Genomic DNA, 22017 nt, shown 5'->3' with positions numbered 1-22017 from the left:
TAAGCTTCTGTTCCCTCCCTGAGACTCTGCAGCTACTGTGCATTATGGTGAACTCCGCACCAAAGTGAGAGGGCCCCACATCCCCTAGTTTGCCCTTACAACCCCGTGACCGTGAATTAATGATTTGTCCGTAGCAGCACAGACATCATTTTTGTGTATATTTTTTCTCCCTTTGACCAAATTCCAACAAAAGTTGCGGGAGTTTGTGGCACCATTAAGAGGGTAGAGACACTTGGAAGGGAAAATGTTGCAATTTGTAAAATCAAAGCAGTGAAATTTTTCAGAAATTAAAGGCTGTAGCTCTAATCCTTGGAGACTGCCCTCTATGAAGGCACGCAACTTCTCTTCAAAGATCTTGGCCTTTATAGGAAACCAAAGGAAGGTAGTTCATTTAAATCGGCTCCTCAAAATGCCATCTGATTATCCAAATCCATTCATTTGTTTTTCAAGTAAATACAAAATGTACTCCCTTACCTGTTTTTGAAAATCAACTGCCTTTCCCAGCCCCTGCCTGCCTATCACAGTGGTTCCCCATCTCTTTCTTAGAGCCACCCACAATGAGACATCAATGAGGCATTTCCACCCACAAGGGATCTGAAATAGCATAGGAGTTTTCCTAGATGGATGCAACGTGTATCAGCAACTCCAACACAAAATAGCCCTTTGACCTTGCAGCCGCACAACTGGGCGTCTCGCCCTTCTGGTCTCCCCTTGTCCCTCCCTGCCGAGCCCGGCCAACAGTGCCCTGGCCTGGAATGCCTTTCTCACCGTCTCTGTCTGGCAAATTCTGGCCACCGTCCCTCTGTCCAGGATCCCTCCTTCTAGAAGCTTCCCTATAAGCTCCCTCCTCTCTGCTTTCCCCCCTGCTCCATTGCTTTTCATCACCTGGGCTGTCACTGGGTATCTACACCCAAAAGACAGGGAGCTGGCTGACTCAGCCTGGTTCAGGACCCCGCCCACGGTGGGGGCTCAGTCAATGGTGTTCGGTTGAATCGCTGCCCAGTTACGGGCACCAGCATCCCAGAGCCGTGCTTCCAGAGCAGCCCAGCCCAGGCCTTTCTGTGCCTTTCCAATTCTGTGCCTTCTGTCAGTTTGCAGTATGTTCCCAAGTTAGGGCCCGCAGCTTGAGAAGGGCTCCCACACAGCACTGCCTTCTCTGTTCATCTCATTTGTGAATGTTAACCCATTCCTCTCGCCCACCGCACTCTCCCACCTTACTACCTCAACTGCATGTAATCCCTGGTTTTCTGCCCTGCTCTGTCCCATCATTCTGTGTCCCCAGCGCTTTTTAGGACTGCCACTGGCCTTGCCTGCCCGTGTGCGGCGTCTTCCCGAATCCTGCCCCCACGCTGCCTCTCCTCACTTCCCCCCAGCCTCGAGTGCCTGGTGTGACTGCTCTCTTTCTTGAGCCCACTGGCATTTCTGCTTCCGGGGCTTCACTCCCCTGCAGACAGGCAGTGTCTGAGGGAGTCTTACAGCTGGGGCTCTTCTTCCTGCCCGGTTAAAGAGCCATTTCCCGGTCATGGAGAGAACTAGAAGGAAAATCCAGGGAGTCGGGGAGCCTGGGTGGCTCCATCATTAAGCGTCTGCCTTTGGCTTAGGTCATGGTCCCAGGGTCCTGAGATTGAGCCCCGCATCAGGCTCCCTGCTCAGTGGGGAACCTGCTTCTCCCTCTCCCACTCCCCCTGCTTGTGTTCCCTCTTTCGCTGTGTCTCTCTCTCTGTCAAATAAATAAAATCTTTAAAAAACAAGAAAAGAAAATCCAGAGAGTCTCCTGGACCCTGCCAAAAGGACAGCTCCCTCCTTGCTTTTTTCAAGCCTTACAAAAGATAATTCAAATCTCCACTAAATGTCATGTTTCAGGTCCTCAAAATTTTTCAAGCTAGCTTGTCCTGATATAAACCCTAAATCTTAGCAAATCTAAGATCTGGGCTTCTGTCCTACCCACAGTAGAACAAGCAGCTCAGTAACTCTCAGGCAGTCATTATGTCCTCCTCATTCTTGAAGGTTCTTATTAAATCTGGGCTGTGGCTTCTCTCATCTGGACATAATAAATCCTCTTCCTTTACCCTTTTTTGAAGAGAAGCTCCTTCAAAACCCTTGTGTGGGCCCCCAACCATCAGCATCACCTAGGAACTCGTTAGAAATGCAAATTCTTGAGCCCCATCCCAGATGCATCAGACCCCCCCGGGCAAGGGTGGGGGGTATGATCTGTGTTTTAACAGCCCTTCCAGGTGATTCTGATGAAAGCTAAATCTTGAGACCCACTGACTTCGTTTCTCTTCGAGCTATTATAAGGTACACAGTAGGTACTCAGAAAAATGCCAGCCAGTGCAGGGACAGAGAATCACGATGTCCTCCTGCATGCTCTTGCTCCTGCTAGAACTCTTGCGGTCATGTTCACGTTCTCATCGCACCACCTGGGGATTCAGTCTGCGGTTCATTATGGCTCCCTGACATGCTTGTAAAAGGCCAGACCTCCTCCATTTTGCCTTGGCATAATTGGAGTGTTTTTCCTTCCCCAAATTAATCTCTCTATATTTAATTCCATTTGAATTATACTGTTTATATGCATTCATTTTTCCAACTTGTCTAGCACATTCTGCATTTTATTCCACTTTCCAAGACACTTGTCACCTCCACTTATTTTTGTAGCAATTATGGATTCAATTGGAAGATGCTTTATTCCAGAAATTAAAACATTATTAAAGATATACTGTGTTACACATGGAAGCTATACAAGGAGCCAGGGCATAGAAAATCAAGAACGTCTGTAAAGCGTGCTTGTACTTGAATTTACTTTTGTTGAATATATTAAACACCCAGCAATTCCAACCAACACAAACAAACCAACGCAGCCAGTCTCTCACAGGCCACAGGAAGGGAGATTTTCAGACCCTGAATCCTGTCCTTCCCTGTTTGTCATTTCCTGGAAGAGATGGACATTCCTCCCTCCTTCCCTGGGTAATGCAAAGCCCCAGGCTAACATGAACTGCCCCTTCCCTCTCTTGCTTTGTTGGCTCTGTGCTCTCAGCCTGTATGAGTCTGCTTGGGGCTGACAGAGTGCCATAGATAGGGTGAAGTTTATTGTCTCACAGTTCTGGAAGCTAGAAGTCCAAGATCACTGTGTCAGGCAGGGATGCCTTCCCCTGAGGCCCCTCTCCTGGGTTTGCAGGTGGTCACCTCCTTCCTGTGTCCTTGTGTGGTCTCCCCCCTCTACCAGTCTGTGTGCTAATCTCTTCTTTGAAAGACATCAGTCATACTGGATGAAGCCCCGCCCTAAGGACCTTGTTTTAACTTCATTACCTCTTTGAAGACCCAATCTCCAATTATAGTCCCATTCTGAGATACTGGAGGTTAGGACTTTATCATATGAATTTGGGGTGGGACACATTTCAGCCCATAACACAGCCTATTTACATCTGACTTACAGCTCAGTAGAAGGCAAGAAAGTGATTCCCCGAACTTAGATGGAAACAAATTCCAGCTCCTTTAGGCAGTGCAGTGGGGGTATAGTGAATAAATAGAAAATATGATCATATAAACAGGATACTGAGAAAAGTAAATTTGAGGTACAACAAATAACTGGGGCTCATTACATTAAGCAAAGGACAATCTATAGGCGACTCCATCCAAGATGTGTCCCAGACGACACCAAAATCATAGTGCTCTGGCCATCTCTGACTACCATGTATTCCTAAAAAATCTGACATTTTTAAATACTTCAGGACCTATAGTACATAATCCTAAACTAGAAAAATACTTAAATTGTCATATTTAGTGAAACAGATGAGATATGTTCAAAATGATAGACCATGATCTACGCTCGCGCTGATCAACTCTAGCGTGTAGCTCACCGTGACCAATTTGAACACATCTCATGTGTTCCCACACCATCCAGCTAGAGCTTCCTGCCGTCTTCCTGACTCATACCTGTCTCCAGGGGTAGACAGGAGTGGGGCAGTGGTGTGCCTGCTGGAAGGAGCGCTGGCTCCTGAGTCAGACTCCCCTGGACTCAAAACTCAGTTATATCAGCTGTGTGACCCCAGATAAGCCATCTTAAGTCTGTTTCGTCTTCTGTAAGGACAACACCAATACCAACCAAGAGGGCTAATACCAAAATTTAAAAGTCTACGTAAAGACCCGTGGGAAGCATCTCATCAATGGTATCCATACAGTTGGCCTCTCAAGATCAAGCCAATGTAATAAAACATCTACCTTCATAGAAGCTCCTAAGTCCCCCTTTCTCTCCAGGAAGGAAAAGGAAAGAAGCCTTTCGTTCAGGCTTCTCCTTATTCCCTAATACCCTGCACTATCTTTTGGTGAACTATGCCACTTTTTATGGCCAGTTATGTATGAGGCATTTACATACCTATTTCTTTTGCCAGTAATTATACAGTATAAGTAATACAGGATTTTCAGATTTAAGTCAGGGTCTGAAAAACAACAGAATTAAATCTAATTCTAATGTTGCTTATTTAAAGTCTTTGAAATTTCTATATTGAAACCCAAAGTTCTTTCATGAAGTAGCTTAAATCTCTGCTTTCCCTTTCTTTATTTGATACATATATATATTTTTAAATTTTATTATGTTATGTTAGTCACCACACATTACATCATTAGTTTTTGACGTAGTGTTCCACGATTCATTGTTTGCGTATAACACCCAGTGCTCCATTCAGTACGTGCCCTCCTTAATACCCATCACCAGGCTAACCCATCCCCCACCCCCTCCCCTCTAGAACCCTCAGTTTGTTTCTCAGAGTCCATAGTCTCTCATGGTTCGTCTCCCCCTCCGATTCCCCCCCTTCATTTTTCCGATGATACATATATTTTTAAGCATATTTCTCATTAAACTAAGAACATCACAGATAAGGCTATTTTTTTTGTCATTTACCTGAAAGAATTACAGTGCTAGGGATGGGAAGTAAGAGAAGTGTTACTCTGACATCCTCTTTTTCTGAGGGAAGAAGTGATAAAAGAGGGTCAGTCTCTGGGCTCGTTTTGATATGTACAAAAGGCTATTCCATCTGGAGTTACAAGTGATTCTAGAATTAACAGATACATGTCTATACATTCCCTACATTGGAATGAGACATATGGGCTCCAGTTAGGAAGCTACTGCTTATATAATCTCGATTCTTGACAAGTAAGAACTTTTCAGAATTTTTCTTGGTTATTCCATATTGTCTAGTTAAACTCTGGAGGGAAAGCAGAACCCCAATGTCCTAAAAAAAATGCGTATTTACTTTGGAAGAAATGTATCTTTCTTAGATACTTAGGTATCTTAGAGTCATCTCATTCTCTCACTGTGTGGACACAGGACAAGCTCTTAAAAGAACTATTTTACTTTCTTCTTGAATTTCTTCTGCTGCATAGCTTAAGGCATAAGCCCTAGTTTGCTTTTTTGTGTCCTTAGTGAGACTGCAGCCCATTAATTTGTTTCTCTACTGAGTTGTATCTGAGGAAGAAAAATTTCAATTGATTATTGTCTTACCCAGTTCCTTGATGGTACTTTACCACACCCAGGGCCAATAAAATATTGATGGAATAGTAAAACGGAAGGCTATCTCATGATTCAGTGACTCAAAACTGTGAAAAGCTTTTGTCAAGTAACAATATTTAGAAGGACAACTCAATAAGTTAGAAGGGGTAGACTGACATGCAAATATCCATCACCTTTTATTAAGTAAATTAAAAATAGATTTAATCTTTAATATGTGTCCCTACAGAATAAAATTTACTGGATTCAATTGTTGATTATGTGCTCGGCAGATTGGCTAATTACTTTGGGGCAGATGCTTGATGCATATTAATTTGGGTTCCGTGTCAATTATCACTATCTTTTATTCACAATATAGCCTCCACTTAGCACAGTTCGGTAACTATAAGGATGTTCACTTGAAAGGTAACTTCAAGCAATTCTGAAGGGGGACAAAATGGCATCCCGGAAGGAGCCCTGAGCTATGAATGAGAGCCCGGATTCTAATGTGCTCCGAACCACATGATCTTGGGCCAGTCATTTACTCCCCATAATCATGCTAGGTGTATATCTGCTGCATAGGGATGTCATGTGAACCCGGGGGAGCAAAAGCATTACCACGAGGGACCAGAAGGAGAGAGAGCTCCTTATGCATTTCCAAAGTAGCATTTTACTAACAGTTGTTTGCAGGTAAAATGTTAATTGATGGTTAAAAACACGTTAGGGAATTTAAAGGACTGACAAATCCCAAGTATTGGTAAGGACAGAGAGCAACTGGAATTTTCATACATTTCTTGTGGGAATACGAAATGCTACAACCACATTGAAAATCAGTCCGGTAGTTTCTTAAAAAAGTTCAACGTGCATTTATAGTAAGATGAAGGAATTCCACAATTCTACTCCCAGGTGTTTACAGAAGAGCAATGAAAGCACAGGTATACACAAGCACTTGTACGTAAGTGTTTATGACTGCTCTATTCATAATGGTCCCAGACTGGAAAGAACCCACGTGTCCATCAACAGATGAATGGATAAACAACCTGCGGCATAGATATCTATATAAGTATAGAGATGTACACTACAAATACATACTATACGTACTACTCAGCAATAAAAAGGGATGATGCTGCTGACACATGCAACAAAACGAATCTTAAAACCAGTATCCCAGCAGAAAAAGCCAGATAAAAGAAGAGTACATACTGTACGGTTCCATTTTTAGAATCGTGCCAAATGAGGCCATTGTGACAGAAAGTCCATTGTGGCTGTCTGGGGCTGGGCCTTGGGGGGAAATTGATTGCGAAGGGGATGAGGGAACTTTTCAGAATGATGGGAAGGAAGGTCCTATGTCTTGATGACGATGCTGGTTTCACAGATGTATCTATTTGACAAAACTCATCAAACTGCATGCTTGAAATGGGTGTATTTTATTATGTATAAATGATCTCTCGATGAAGTTGAATGAAAAAATGAACATACACACACAGGGAAGGCAGTGACAAATGTGAAGTTGACATGTCCCAGGCTGACCGTCAGATCCTGAGCAAGTGGTCAGAGATCAGGCCAGGCCGTGAACTTTGGTGGGAGAGCCCACCAAAGTTCAGGGCCTAACCTGATTCTACTCCCAGGCTGACTTCCTTTTATAGAGACTCTGCTATACCTGTGTGAATGTGACAATGGCCACGAAAGCAATTTGTAAACCAAGGAGGGCTATCTCCAATCACAAAGGGCGCAATGGCTAAGGCTGATCGTGCACCTGTCCAGGGTCTTGAGTTGCCCCCTTTGTGTCAGCTTCCGGGCATGGGGGGTGGGCAAGCACAGATTGAGAAGGATCCCTCCTGGGCCTCCAAGGGGACCTGGTACTTGCAATCACTTCCCTTTCCTCCAACCTTCCTCTGCTGTGCTGGGCTTCCCTCACCACCCAGAACAACAGGCTTTTGAGAACCTCTAAAGGAGTCATGAATAAATGGACACAAAGACAACCTTTCTCGAGGCACACTGAATTTTGAAAATTAGGTTAATTCTTGCTTCTGGCATGGTGATTAAGAGCTCGAGCCCCAAGGTCAGACTACACGTGTCCAGACACCAGCCCCCCTACAGCTACCGGATGAACCCACAAAACCCTTTAACTTCTCAGAGCTTCCACTTCTTTGTCTGCAAAAGAGAGGTTAAAATAGTACCCACTTCACAGGCCGATATAAGAAATGAGCAAGGGCATCAAAGTCCTTAACACAGGGTGGCACGCAGTAAGAAAGCGACAACTGAAAGCTACAAATACTACTGGATATTTTTGTCCCGGCTGCCCCAGCTTCTCTCTCCATTTCCTGTAGGACATCAGAGAACATTCTTCCCCACTTTACAGTAATCCAGCCAGACTCTTTGATAGGGGGGCAAGGGGGGAGGGGAGAGCAGAAAGTTCCCAAACTCAATTCACACTCAGCCTAAATGGGAACTTTCCTAAAAATACCAGTTACAGAAGCCAAATTGGTCGGGCGCAGCCACACCCGTGAGCTTGAGTTGCACACTCCGAGGTGACGGCAAGCGCTGTATTTTATCTGTACCTCTTGGGCCGCCGGTCACGTGCACTGTAATTGCGTGAACAGGCAGAAAAGAGTCCAGCCACATGCTGTGGTCGAGAAAGGTAGAAAATTGGGTGCTCCCGCAAGCCAGGTAGGGAATTAATAATATCTTTAGGATTACTAATAAAATGCCTGTCAAGCAAGCTGCAACATATTATATACTAAAAAAAAAAAAAATCCTGCCAGTTGTGTATAGAGTTTGCATTGTTCCTGAGCAGTATAATGTTCTTGGAAATACAATGCTTCAACCCCAGATGAAACTTCTATCCCCTGGCATTTCCACCCTCCGATTTCTCACTCGTGTGTATTTTTTACATCCCCCTTCCATGTAGCTCCACCAAGCCTCGCAGACGTCAGTGGGTCAAGCAGCCTCCCAAAGCAGCCTTCTGCACCTGGCTCACAGCCAAGCATCCATGTCTCAAAGCCCCATCCAGCAGGCTTCCTCTTCTTCCTCCTCATCCTCCTCTTCTTCAGCTTTGAGCGTGGGCCAGTTAGTCAGCAGTAAGTATCCTTTCTGGCTCGGTGAAATCATGGTGGTCTTCTTGTTGCCTATCTGCAATGCCTTCCCTCCTCTCTCTCTCTCTCCCCTCCCTTTCTCTCTCCCCACCATCCCTCCGTCCTTCTTTCTCTTGTTCTTTCAACATCAAAGAGGAATTTCCCGGCCTTTCTAGGCCAATACCGGAATAAGGTCTCTACCCAGGGCCAGATGGTTCCTTAGGGAAACAGGCCCCCAAAGCACGTCCCCTTGATGGGTGCGCGCAGGGGCGGGTCTCTATCTCAAGAGCTTTCTGCCATGCTGAGTCAGTCCTGCCGCTTTCAGGAGGGAGAAGCTGATCAGCTTGCAGGCCATAAGCCACAGAGCTCAGAACTGAAATCGCCAACAACAGGTACTCAGCCAGCAGGTCAAGCTGCTTTTCCGTGCGTTTGAAGTCTCCTGCCTTCTATTTGTAGGTGTCAGAGGAAATAAAAGAGACCGTGCCCGTGGGCGGGTGGGTGTGTGTGCACAATGAGCCGCCTCCAGGGGCACGTGGAGAAAGCTGCACGGGCTGGAACAGGACGGTAAATCTCTGAACCACCATTCATAAACTGAAATAAGCCTGCAGGTCTGCTTCCCTGAGTGGGCCACATATATATGTAATGTTTAGAAATGGTATGTGGCCCCACATAAAGACAGCGTGTGTATCACATGCAAATCAGAACATGTGGAGATGAATGGGACAATGGTCTGATTTCAGGTTAGTCGTTCACCTTCAGGTGCAATTTTTACCCATAAATAAAATCACAGAATGCGCACTTCGATTATAATTCTCCAGGAACCGAAAATCCAGTAATTACAGGTTTAAAGGGCTAAAGCACTGCATAGATACCTGTGCCATAAAATAAAGACACATCTGAGTATCTGTGTTTGATCAAGTGTCATGAATAACTTGTTATAACAGGAACAGCAGGGATCCTCACGTATCATCTGTAATGAGAAGCAAAATGGAGGGTTGCCATGCCCTCCCCATGCAAGCAACCCCCCCAAAAAAGAATATATATGTGTGTGCATACCTACATATAAGTTCAATTATATGGATAATTCAGGCAAGAAGGATTTGGAATGGAGAAGAGAATGAGGACTTATGGGAAGATATGAAAATGCCCAACTATCTCAACTAGCCTGGAGGCTCCTGACCCCAAAGATGGGTCAGCACCAAACAGAGTTTCAGGGTACATATTGGAGTTTGCCATCAACCAGTTATTATAGGTTGTTTAGATATACAACCCCTCTCGTTTGGGCTAGAAACTCTAGTTTTACTAGAATAAAATCATAAATAAAGTTAATTTAATTATAGCCAGATTTTCCCCAAGAAAGACACTCCTCATAGGGGTGTTAGGAAAGATTTCAACATCATTCCAATTCGATATTCTGCATAAGTTTCCACAAAATACTCTAGTTATAAATAGCAGCACAGCCATAAATTTAGGATAGGCTTTAAGCTTTGGTCCTGTAAGAAAAGGAACTGAGATCAAATATCTTACAGAGAAGAAATAAGGTAAATATGAAATAAAGTACAAATCATCCCACAAACACAGTATTTTACACAATGTAAACAGTCCATGTTGGAGATGAATGAGTGGCTGAACACACAGACAGACAGATGGATGATACCGGGTTCTCTCTAGTCACTTGTCTCGAACTGGTCAGGAAAGGAGCAGCCTTTTTCAGAAATCCATCACAGAGCTACTTAATGGGACAGATGGAATTTCAACTGCACGGTTGCCAATGGGGCATCTAAGTTCCGGGTGTATAATGAGTAAACCATATTACATATCCTGATATGAAATATAAAGAATGGGACAGAGACTCCTTTACCATATGCACTTGAGGCAGGAAACTCCAAACTCATATGCAGAGCCTGAATGAGGAGCCTTCTCCAGCAGATATAGGGGAGGTGCAAGCAGTCCCCCTGGGGGTCAGACTTTATACAAACCCACTCCTGGGCTTAAAATTGTTACCGATTTTGAGCATGTTGTTTAATTGATTTCCTTCTGTCTCAAAACCCAGCTACACAATGAATGATACACAGAGCATTTCTCTGATGCTGATTCTCCCAACCAATCTCTGTTTAAGACTTGACTTGTAAAGAAGGGTTTTCAGAGCACTTCAATACTGTGCCCATTTTAATACAGTGAGGTCATAGAAATCCTCATTTGCAGATCTTGAAACTGACATCGGTTAGATCCTGAAAGTACTACCCATTTTGGCCGTCTTCTGTCAGAGGGACCACATCCCGTCTTGGTTGAGAGGCTGTGACACTGTGTGACAAATCCAATGGGTGGCAGGACCAGGATGATAACCCAATGGGTCATACACAGGCTGCACAGCACAGCAGCCTTCAGAAATCGGACGCTTACCCCTGAATTTTATCCAGTGACATTTGAATGACAGTATATGTCAAATCACCTAAATATTCCTCAAATAATTCTTTAAAAGCCTGGACCTATGCCTTACAATTAAAGCACAGGGTTTTCCCTGAGCTAATATAAAGAGAAAAACTAAACATTGTGCATATATTGAAGTCATAGTCAAGCATGAAATATCCATTTAAAATTATTTTTGTCTGAGATGAAACTACACCAAACCTGCAGATAGGATAATATGGGGAGACCAAACCCCTACTTCAGATGTAGTTGTGATACAGATGAAATTACAGGGGAACAAAAGGGTAGTTTCATCAGAGGCTGTCAACTTAAAAATAAAAACACAGTGCCATGTATATGCCAAGCACAGGAATAGAAATTAAGAAAGCAAAAATAAGCAAGATGGGCTCCCTGCCCTGGGGGAGGTCATGAACTGGTAACAAAGAAACACAGTTACAATAAAGGGAAATGAACACTATGATCAACACATGAACAGGGACTATGGCAATACAGTTGATAGTTAACTTGGTTTTAGAGGTTGAGACAGAACAGAAAGACTTGCTAGAATAAATAATTCTTGAATTGAGTTGGATGGTTAATCAACAAATCCCTCTAAGAAACCAAGGCCAGGTCAACCTGGACTTGAACTTGTGGTCAAGACCTTGGTCAATGAACCCTCCCACATCCATGGTCAAATATTGGCACCATAGTGCTGCACAACTTGCCACTGTTCCAGAGAAAACGGAACCAAAAGTCACCCCCAAATCTTCCCCACTCCAGGCAAAAGAACACAGAGTTAATGCCTTAGCAATGATAACGGGATCTTCATGTGCAAAGAACACCACACCTGAGCTCAGTGTTACCAAATAAGCACACTCCTTACTCCCAAGAACACCTGCGGTAGGTACCTGTTCGCTGTTCCCACACAGCTTGCCCTGTGTTATACCTTGCTCGGTCGCCACAGTCATCAGAAGTAAATACAGTTTCTATAAGCAGGGCTTTTGGAAAGTCTAACAGAGTCAAACAAATGACTTGAGAAATGTCCCAAACTGGCTCAAGATTTACACAGTATTGTTTAAAAATAGGTAGATTTTGGGGTTTTTAATTCTTTGCTGAGTTTGGTTTTGTTTTGTTTTTCAGTACACACTCTTTAAACCCCTGGCCAGTAAACTTGATTTCTTCAGACAGCAAAGGACCGCTGGCTATTACCAGAAAAAACAAACCATAAAGTGAACATAAAGATGCATGGTAATAGCTTATGGTACCCCTGATTCCCATGATCACAACTCACACTATTTTCCACAATGTAGTCACCATATTACAAGTAAACTGTTCTCCCAAATTACATTGCACGTTCTTAAGTGGTTTCTTATTTCTCAGAAATATTTGGTAAATATGCCTATTATTTGCTGTGAGAATAGCATAAAAAAGCAGATGGGTGTTTACATAAGACCGTTAATTCATACTTGGCAGCTTCTTTAAAGTTGCATATTTTTCATAGAAAAATCCCACAAGCAGAGGTTGTAGAAGGATGATGTTGATGGACGGTGACGGTTCGACCCAGTTAGCAACCTGTTATACTGATGTCCACGTCAACTGGTGGAAGGAGCTAAATTTTAAAAAGTAAACAAAACAAAACATCTGTGCCGGTCCATCCTCAGCGCTCAGTTCGGTATGGACCCAGTGACCATACAACCAGATTCTGCAGAACAGGATTGTTTTCACCCAATTTGCATTTAGTTCCCATAAAAAATCTTTTATTTCTCAGCCCTTGCATTCCAGATTTGGTTTGGGAAACGTCATGCTTATGAAATCCTGCCAGTTTTCAATGCCAGTTGATTCTAAATCTCTGGGCCAGTTAATCTCTATATAGATTGATCTTCTGGCTCCTCTAGCAAGGGTCAGATTTGGGGCAGATCCTGGCAATCCTTCTTGTGGCTTCCTGAACCTGTACTTAATATATTGGGCTGACTTCATCTGGAGCAAATTTCTCTGAAAGGTGTCACTTCCTCCTCAATGCAGAGAAATCCCAGACCGGGTTGCCCTAGTGCTGGATCGACCCAGTAGGGGATCTGAGAGATCCCTCTGAGGTCCCCGTCCCCATCAAGGTGGCCTCAGAATCCTCCTTGAAATTAACCCAACCTCCCTGAGCCAGGAGACTGGATGAGGGAAAACCAGACTGAGCTATCCCAGGATGGAATGTCAACCTCTGAGCCAGACTGAGAGCTGAAGTCACATCCCAGGGAAGAGGCTCCCATTTCGTTTCCCCTCCTCAGATAGAAAAGCATATATCCCTTAAGGAAGGGCTATTGTTCCAACAGTGGGAGGGGCGGAATCCTCAAGAGTTTAAGACAGAAACTTTAGGATCAAAAAAAAAAGCATAAATTTTTTTTATCAATTCAAAAACACCTTACGGACACCACCTCATGAATTCTCCCAAAGTGTGAAAACAAGTCCCACATGCTGTAATCAGGGTGAAACTGATTTTTGTTCATGGGTGGGCCCCTTCTTTGCATGGGGCTGGGGGCCTTTGTAGTCTTGGGACTCACGGAGAAAACTGTAGTAAGACATTTTACCACCTGATTTTATGGGTAAGAAAAACAATATAAGGAAAACCAGGAAGCTCATCTCCAGCAATTAACAAATTGTGCAAAGAAGGAGATACCGATTTCCCTTCCTTGGGCCTTTATCCAACAGATCATCAACCTGTTTAAATTTCACAGAATTCCTATCTCATCAGCTCTCTAAGTAGAACGAGGGAAAAGACAAGAAGGAAAACGTGTGAGAAGAGGAAGAAGGAACTCAGCTTCGTGGTGTGATGAGTGTTTGTCTGGAGCCGCATGGAAGAGCCTGGGCTCAGTGGGGCAGGGAGCCACCTCTCCGAGCTTTAGAGTGAAGCCTTCGACAGTCAGTCAGTGCAGGGAGTAAGAGTCCACAGCTTTCAGTTCAACTCTGGTTATCGTCAGTAATCTGGCACAAGCAAGATTTAGTTGCTAGTCTCGGGGAACCAGGAAGACGACATAAGCATTAAAGGCAGCAGGGGAAGGGAAGAAGTAAGATAGAACGGATTTACATAAAATTGCCACCCAAGTCAGAAAGCTGCACAGGCCACAGGGCTGAAGCAGAACACAGGATTCTTCGAGATCAAAGACCCGCCCCGCATGTGCTGCGTAACTCAGTTGATTCCTGTTGATCTAGAGAGGGAGCTAATAGAAGGCAACAAATTTACTTCCCACAAGGGCTACTTAGCTTTGCTCAGAGAAAAACTCTCCCCCTAGCTCCAGACTACACTGGCAACCCCAGCCCGCTGACACCCAGGCATTTGCCACTTGCCATAAATGGTGGAGTTGGGGTTGGGGAAGGGTATGGGATGGGGTGCCTGCCCAGGGGTCCCCCCTCACAGCGCCTCTTTGGCTCATCACTCTTACACAGGTGGTACAGCAACTTTTCTGTGTAGTGGAACCCGGTGAAGAAGGATGGTAAAGAGTGGAGAGAAGACAGCAGTTTGCAGAGGGGGCCATGCCTAGACTCGGGCAGGCCAGAAACATAGAGAAGGCCCCTGTCTGTGGGGTCAAGGGATCCCCTGCTTCAGAATCACCTGGGGCACTTGTTCAAAATGTATGTCCTGGGCCCCATCAGGTGACTCCTAGTCCTGCCAAAGGAAGAAGAGCACCATCCTAAAAGCCATATCGTTATAAGGAAAGTCTCCAGTTTCCAATTTTTCACCCTGGGTTTTGCATCTCCCCTGCCCACGCTGGAAAGGCTCTCAGCCTTCTCTCCCGGCAGGAGGCCAGGCCTCCCCGTGTCCGTCTGTGCCAAGTGGCCGGCTCTGTTCCAAACCAGAGCTTCTCAACTACTATTTTATCATCACCTCCTTCCCCCACAAGAAGCCCTTTTATGCTTTTTTAAATCCCTGTTACCCTCCTTCCCCCGTGAAACGTTAATATCACAGATCTACTGCACATCTGTACTGTTTATGTGCCGCGGCCCTCTGTGGGGGGGGGGGGGCCCAGAACCACCCCGTTGGGAATGCACACTCTGAACGCAGAGTCCCCAAAACAGGCTGAGCCAGGCAGCAGGTCTCAGGAGAGCTGCCGATGAGGAGCTGAACAGGCAGCCAGAACCAGTTCTAAATGACTGATCGTTCCCAAGTAAGTGCCAACGGAGGCCTGGTGCAGCCAAACCTTCTAAACATTTCAAAAGAACCTAAAAAAAAAAAAAAGGAAATGTTTTTCTTGAGAAACCTCCCAATGTTTAAATGTTGGCAATTCCAAAAACTTGTAAGCTCTAGGAAAGCTGAGTTGTATGTGCAAGCTGCTCATTTGCAACTTCTGCTCTAGGGATGTTTGAAGGAAGAAATGAGAGAAGAGGCTCCAGGCTGCCGTGTGCGTGGACGTGACTTCCCAGAATCCTTAGCAAACCCTTGAAGTTTCTTCCAGGCTGCTGCACGGGGGGACTTAAGATCCAGAGGGCAGCCTCTCCCAAGGACAACCCAAACAAGTCTTTCTTTAACCAGGGTTGCCAGCCCTCTGGGGGGAATTTGGAGGGGGGAAAAAGCAAGATTGTAATTAATCTTAATCAGTTTTGTAGTCACCCTCTGCCCGTGCGCACGGACACAGATTCTCGATGTCCTACACTGAAATATCCTCCACTCCTAGCACAAGCTCCCCAGTCCAGCCTGCTAAACGGCTTGCGGGCACCCCCACAGTGCTTTGCTCCTGCCTATGTGCACGCTGCTCCCACAGGCCAGATGTGGCCCCTCCATTCTGCGACAGCTGCCCATTGGGCAGGACCCACTGTCACCTCTCCCTTCTCTGTAAATTCTGCTGTGGGGGTGACACCGTTAGTTCTTGATTATGCTCAGCCTGGTATTTTTCAGGAATTGATTCTCATTCATAATATTGAGCCCCAACCCCCTATAGACTGTAAACTCCATAGAGGCTGGAGTTTACCCACCCAGTTCTCTTGTTCCCCCTTAACACTCAGTAGGACGCCCAGGAGTCACTTAAGAAATATTCACAGGGTCCCAGTGGTTGTACCACTTTTCAATCTTTCCTCGACAAACTTACAACGAATGACATGCAAAAATTCTACAGGACATTTTTTAACGTGAAGATAAAGAAGGTACCGTGCATAAGTGTATTGCAGATCCTACTGACAGAGTCCATTTCCCCCGTAATGAGAAGACCTGGACTGGAAGCTCCAAGTCCCCCACAGATACTAACATGTTTATTCAAAAGTCTTTGAACAACTGGCCCTTGAAATGCAAATGTTTATTTCTCTTTCGACAACAGGAGTTTCTGTAGCCCTGAGCCCGGAAGATGAATCTAGTCCACCAAAGTCCCTAGACAAGCACTTGAATTTACTGAAATTGATGGATTATTGTGCAGAAAGAGGAAGCGAAAAACTTTTCACCCAAGTGCGAGGAATGAGGTGGAGAACAATAGAGTCAGCTCGCAGGGAGAAGGGCTTCGCTCCAGGCAGGAGCGAGCAGCACTTTGAAATCTTCCCCTATCCCCAACCCATGCTGTCTCCAGCTTGGTTTATGCTTTCATTTATCATTTATCCGGGGATCAGTAGCGGGAAGGGGGGGGGGGTTCCTTCTCCAGCTGTTGTGTCATTTCCCTTGATAAGTCCTAAATTGACCGTGTTATCCGGGACCAAAGGAGCCTTCCTGCAGTAGGCATTTTCTATTATGTGCCCTTTTAGGGGACAAAGGCATCGTGTCAGTAGACTGCTACGGGCGGGGGGGCGGGGATACAATATTATTCTCACAGCTTCATAAGCATGCTCTTCCGAGGGGCTAACAGGAACGTAAGAAATTAGACAACATTACCATCTGTTAGCCTGCCTGCCGCAGTGATCTGGTGAAGGACAAAACAAAATCCTCTTTTTCTCAAGGGCAATTTTTAGCCCTAAAGAACCCAATTAAGACATTTCAAATTGAAACCTTACCCTATTTATGTTTTTGCACAATATTTGAGCCTATCGATGGGCAAAATGGAGTCGCATCCCCTAGCTCACGCCTCCCTGCCCTGGTTGTGACGCGTTAAGCCCAGGGGAACACGCTCTTGTATCTTGGAAGTGGCCGTGTGTGAACTACCTGTGGTTTTATCTGGGATAGAAACATCCCCAGGGGTGATTTGTGGAGGTGTAAGGCCTTGAGGATGGGGCCCTGGGTGCCTCACTCGGGAGACAAAGAGAACATTCTACAATGTCAGTTTCCCCACCATCTGCTGTTAAAGAGAGCCACTTTCTTAGAAGCCGTAATAAACAGATATTGCTTGGGTGTGTGTTGACGTATTGATCCTATTTTTAAAAACATCTCCACAGATCCTCAAACGGCAGCGGGTGAGGTGGATGGGGTTAATCTGGAGGAGATCCGAGAATTTGCCAAAGCTTTTAAAATCCGGCGCCTGTCCCTTGGCCTGACCCAGACTCAGGTGGGACAGGCTCTCAGTGCCACAGAGGGCCCCGCGTACAGCCAGTCGGCCATCTGCAGGTAACCCGTGCCCACATGCTGTCACCTCTCCTGGCCGGCCTGGGCCTCGTTTGTCCTCATGGCTCAGCTTTTCTTCTTCGGGTGGGCAGAGCTGGAGGGGTAGAGTATGGGAACTAAGTTTGGGGGGGGGGGCTGGGGGGGCTTATACGTTGGAATCGGTGACATGGACAGAAACGAAGGTGCTAAAGCAGATGCGGGGGCCTGGCTTGATAACTCCTGTCAACTCACAAAGAAGGCAGTGTCATTGGAAATCCCCCACCGCGGGCCAGAAGTTTCCTTCTGGACCCCCGCTCCTACGCAGCTGAGACCCCCCCGCCCCATCTCCTGTCCGCAGACAGGTATCCTGAGCAAAAGCCATAAAGCTGCCTGTCCCAACGGGTGTTAACACTCCCCCCATTTCGGCCCAGGGACGGCTATCGGGATTTTTCCAAGGAAATACACCTTAAAAAGAAAATTAACCATCTCGTGACCGCAAAGGAATGCTTTAACACTGCCTTCCCAGACACAACGCTAAAGGCCCTCCCCTTTTTTTTCAAAGAAGCAGCTGCTTTACGTGGCTCAGAAAGGGGTAGTGAGAATCTGGCTTACCCTGTCCCCACCCCTCCAAAAAAAAAAATAAATGACAGAATCCAGCCTTGGTTGTGTTCAAGTTGATCTGGGTCAAGCCGCCAGCAGCAGATCCCATGCATGTGTGTATGTGTGTGTGTGTTGCACTAATCCCATGTTTATGCATGAGGTAACAAAGGCACTTCTGTAAGAGCTTTTTCCTCTTGGGCAATGCCTTATGAGTCCTCCTCCATCAGGAAAAGCCAAGAAACCAACTCTAAACTCATTTAAGTGGATTTTGTTCTTGGTGATCCATGAAATGCTGTCTTTTTATCTGCTCTTTATACTTTTAATGTATTCCCCAAAGGACGGAAGTGTACTTTTCCTGCAGTTTAAGACTAAGGTTATAAATAACATCAGTATGGGGTAGTAGCTTGCAGCTCACATTTTGCTCAATGATTTTCCATAAAACCCATTGATTGTTGTTAAATACAAAAAGCGCCATAGGATCCTCTCACTTCTATGGTCTCCCCTACTGTTTTTTCTTATAAGATACCTCCCTGTAGAAAATAACCTTTATTCAGTCTATACAAGGATACTACTGCTGGGAAATTTGTTTCAAGGCTTGTATATGTTATTCCCAACAACACCGACGGAACATCAACTCTAACAAGCAGCATCAATGATATGAATACCGTTGCTCCCTGTTGGGAAACATTAATTTTGTTTCATCTTGACAGCCTTGTGATGAAGGCAGCCACAGGTTTTTTTAAGTTGTCCATTTGTTATTTTTGCTGATGTCCTCTCTGGCTTATTTTTAGTCCTAAAACGTGATTTCCTTTTATTGGCTTAAGTGCCATCTAATGTTTTCACCAACACCCATAGAGTGTCTAAGGCATTCCCAATCAAATATGTAGATTTCTAAAGTCTCCCCCAGGGGAAGCCAAGAAAGCTATGGCTGAAATGGAGAGAGAGAGACCCTGGGAATTCACCGTATGCCAGAATGTGCCAGAAGCCTTGACTTTACAGCCTTTCTCTAGCTGCTAGGGTCTGGGTGAGCTAGTTTTAGGAGCTAACGACCAAGAGAAAAAAAAAATGAAAGTCTTGAGAGAGATGGAGATCTGACATTGGAACGATTCACGTTTATTGAAGGGGAGGGAAAGAATCTGCATTTGAGCCTGCACACCCAGGTGTCACTTATGAGCGATGGTGACTTCCAGGCACGGCTCCGACAAGTGCCTCCTTAACAGAGACGCAGAGAAGGAAACACCACCCACACGCTGACCATCCCTATTGCAAGCTTTGTCCCTCACACCGAGGCACTGTGAAGCCTGTTGTCACACTATCCAGAGTTTAAGCTCTGTAGCTTTTATGGTAAAATGTGGTAGGTAGCAAATTACCACCACAGTTAGAGCTTTGTGGCAAGCTCATTCAATGAAATTAGACGATTAGTTCATTTTCTATTGAAAGCGAAATGTACTTCTTCCCCCTTTGATCAGTAGTGGAAGTTGGGTTTTATAAAAAAATAAATAACCCCTTGAACTCTACAGGGAAGGCGATGCTATGGAAATCACATTAAAACTCGATACTGTTTGCACTGCTTATCGCAATATCTAAAATGCTGTGTCAAAGATAAGATTATGGCCCGTAAAGGAAGCCTATCCTTTTGTGTCCTTCTGCAAGCGTCCTTACAAAGCATACTCTGGCGGAGCAGGTTCATTTTAGCTCTATAAGATGCACTCTGCAGTCAGACGGTTGTCTTCCAATACACTGAACACTTAAAAAGAGTGTATCCAAAGAGGAGATCTGTGTATCCGAAGTCATCATACGGGAGGGCCGTGAATTTGGATTTAGGATAAACAAACGAAGGAATAAAAGCAACTAGCACTTCTGTGTATTTCATTGAGCATGAGGCTGAATTGGATACCAGGATGACCTCTTAAAACACTCCATGTAATTTTGTCCCGGGATGCTTCATATTTTTTAAAATCAGTGTAGCAAAGAATTGCTGATGGCGATTGATACATAGAAGACCTCATTTACAGAAAATGATATCATGGGAGTACTGTTTGCAGATATCACACATTAAACACAGCTTGATGTCCTGGTGCCAAAGTACCCCATTACGCTGGACAGCGTTTGAAAGGCATAAGGTGGCCTTCGCACATCCGGGGAGGGGGTTATTCGTAGCAATTACAAGGTGTCCAGCTGCTGAGTCCCCCCAGTAAAGTAGCAACAGGCCGTGTTTTACCTGGAAAGCGGGCAAGTTGTTAACTGACATATGGTGCAAATTGTTTGTTACCAGAGAGAGAGCAGGGGTGGGGGGGAGAGACAGAGGGAGAGAGAGAGAGAGGGAGGGATTAAAATGAGACACTAAACAGAGATGAAAAGAACCGTCCCAGCCCTCATCCCTGACTCTGGTAACTTACAACATTTTGGTAACTGACTGGTAACTTACAACATTTTCATAATAGAGTCCATGGGAGGGGTTTCAGGAAAACCAAACGGAAGCCATACAACAGAGTCGTTTTAAATGAAAGAACATGACAGCTGCTGTCTCCGACGCCCCTCGGGCGGGTCATTTCTGTTTCCATCGTGGTGGCTCGCGGGTCCTGCCGTCTGCACCCTTCCCCACCCCCATCCGTGTGGCTGTGCGGGCTGCATGCGGGGCATGAACATGCATGCGGGGTGGGTGGCGCTGGCTTAAGCGGGGGGGACGGCTACCTTGCAGCTGGCTGCTCATCCGGAGTGAATTCGCTCTGCCAGGCGGTCAGGCAGGCAGGCAGGCAGGAGGCCCACCCTGGCAGAGGACTCAGTGTAAGACTGTTCTTTCTCAATTCTCCCCCCAGACACACCATCCTGAGAAGCCACTTTTTCCTACCACAGGAAGCCCAAGAGAACACTATAGCTAGCAGTCTGACAGCCAAACTGAACCCTGGCCTTTTGTATCCTGCCAGGTTTGAAAAGCTGGACATCACCCCTAAAAGTGCCCAGAAGATCAAGCCGGTGCTTGAGCGGTGGATGGCTGAGGCTGAGGCCCGCCATCGAGCAGGTATGCAGAACCTGACCGAGTTTATCGGGAGTGAGCCATCCAAAAAGCGCAAGCGGCGCACCTCGTTCACACCCCAGGCCCTTGAGATCCTCAATGCCCACTTTGAGAAGAACACACACCCCTCTGGGCAGGAAATGACCGAGATTGCCGAGAAGCTGAACTATGACCGGGAAGTAGTTAGAGTTTGGTTCTGCAATAAGAGGCAAGCCCTGAAGAACACAATTAAGCGCTTAAAACAGCACGAGCCGGCCACGGCGGTCCCCCTGGAGCCCTTGACAGACTCTCTGGAAGAAAACTCCTAAAAAGACACCCAGCCTGCAAGCAGAAGCAAAACCCACAGAAACTTAAACTCCGCCCTCGGACGCCACAAATCAGAATTCATGAGAAGAAGGAGAAGAAGAAGAAAAAGACTACATTGAAAATAAAGTCGAAAGAGAGCCCCAGTCGTCACCCTTGTAAGTAAAGAGACTAAGAAAACTACCAAGTGGACAGAATGGTTTATACGTGTCCTTTGGTTTTCCAAAAAGAAAAAAAAAAAACATTTTAAAAAATTTTTAAACAAGGCACACACCGCACCTGCAGGTGTGTGTGGTAGGATAGTCCCCTGGCCCGCCCGTCTCCCCGAAGCCAATTTTCTAATGGACTTAAAGCAAACCAAATAACCACATACTTTTTTCTGTATATTATGAAAATGTGAACACATTTTAAGGAAAAAGAAAAACAACTAAACCAAAAAAACAAACAAAAAAGGAAGAAAGAAAGAAAGAAAAAAATAATAAACCCAACAACAAAACAAAAAACTTGCATCTGTTCCAAGCGAATACAAGCCTGCCACCTGGAGGAGGAACTGCGTTCTTTCAGGTTCTAAGTGCTGATTCACTCTGAAACCCTATTAACCAAAGTCAGAAACATGGCATTGCAAACGCGATCGTTGGTCTACTCTTCTCTGCGT

General features: G+C 45.4%; 1 protein-coding gene across 1 annotated transcript in view; it reads left to right on the top strand.

Annotated features, from left to right (window-relative positions):
- LOC116648510 (POU domain, class 6, transcription factor 2-like) overlaps nt 1–21720 on the top strand; it is a 151547-nt gene extending 129827 nt beyond the window's left edge. The window contains exons 5-7 of the mRNA XM_032430507.1: nt 8394–8562; nt 17299–17467; nt 20863–21720. Coding sequence (XP_032286398.1) covers nt 8394–8562; nt 17299–17467; nt 20863–21367 — 843 coding nt within the window. The 3' untranslated portion in view covers nt 21368–21720. The remainder of the gene's footprint in view (nt 1–8393; nt 8563–17298; nt 17468–20862) is intronic.
- Nucleotides 21721–22017: the final 297 nt, after the last annotated feature.

This window comes from Phoca vitulina, unplaced genomic scaffold (genome assembly GCF_004348235.1).
Source record: "Phoca vitulina isolate PV1807 unplaced genomic scaffold, GSC_HSeal_1.0 scaffold44, whole genome shotgun sequence".
Classification (NCBI taxonomy): domain Eukaryota; kingdom Metazoa; phylum Chordata; class Mammalia; order Carnivora; family Phocidae; genus Phoca; species Phoca vitulina.
Note: the sequence above shows the minus strand (reverse complement) of the source record. Positions and strands in the feature narration are given on the sequence as shown.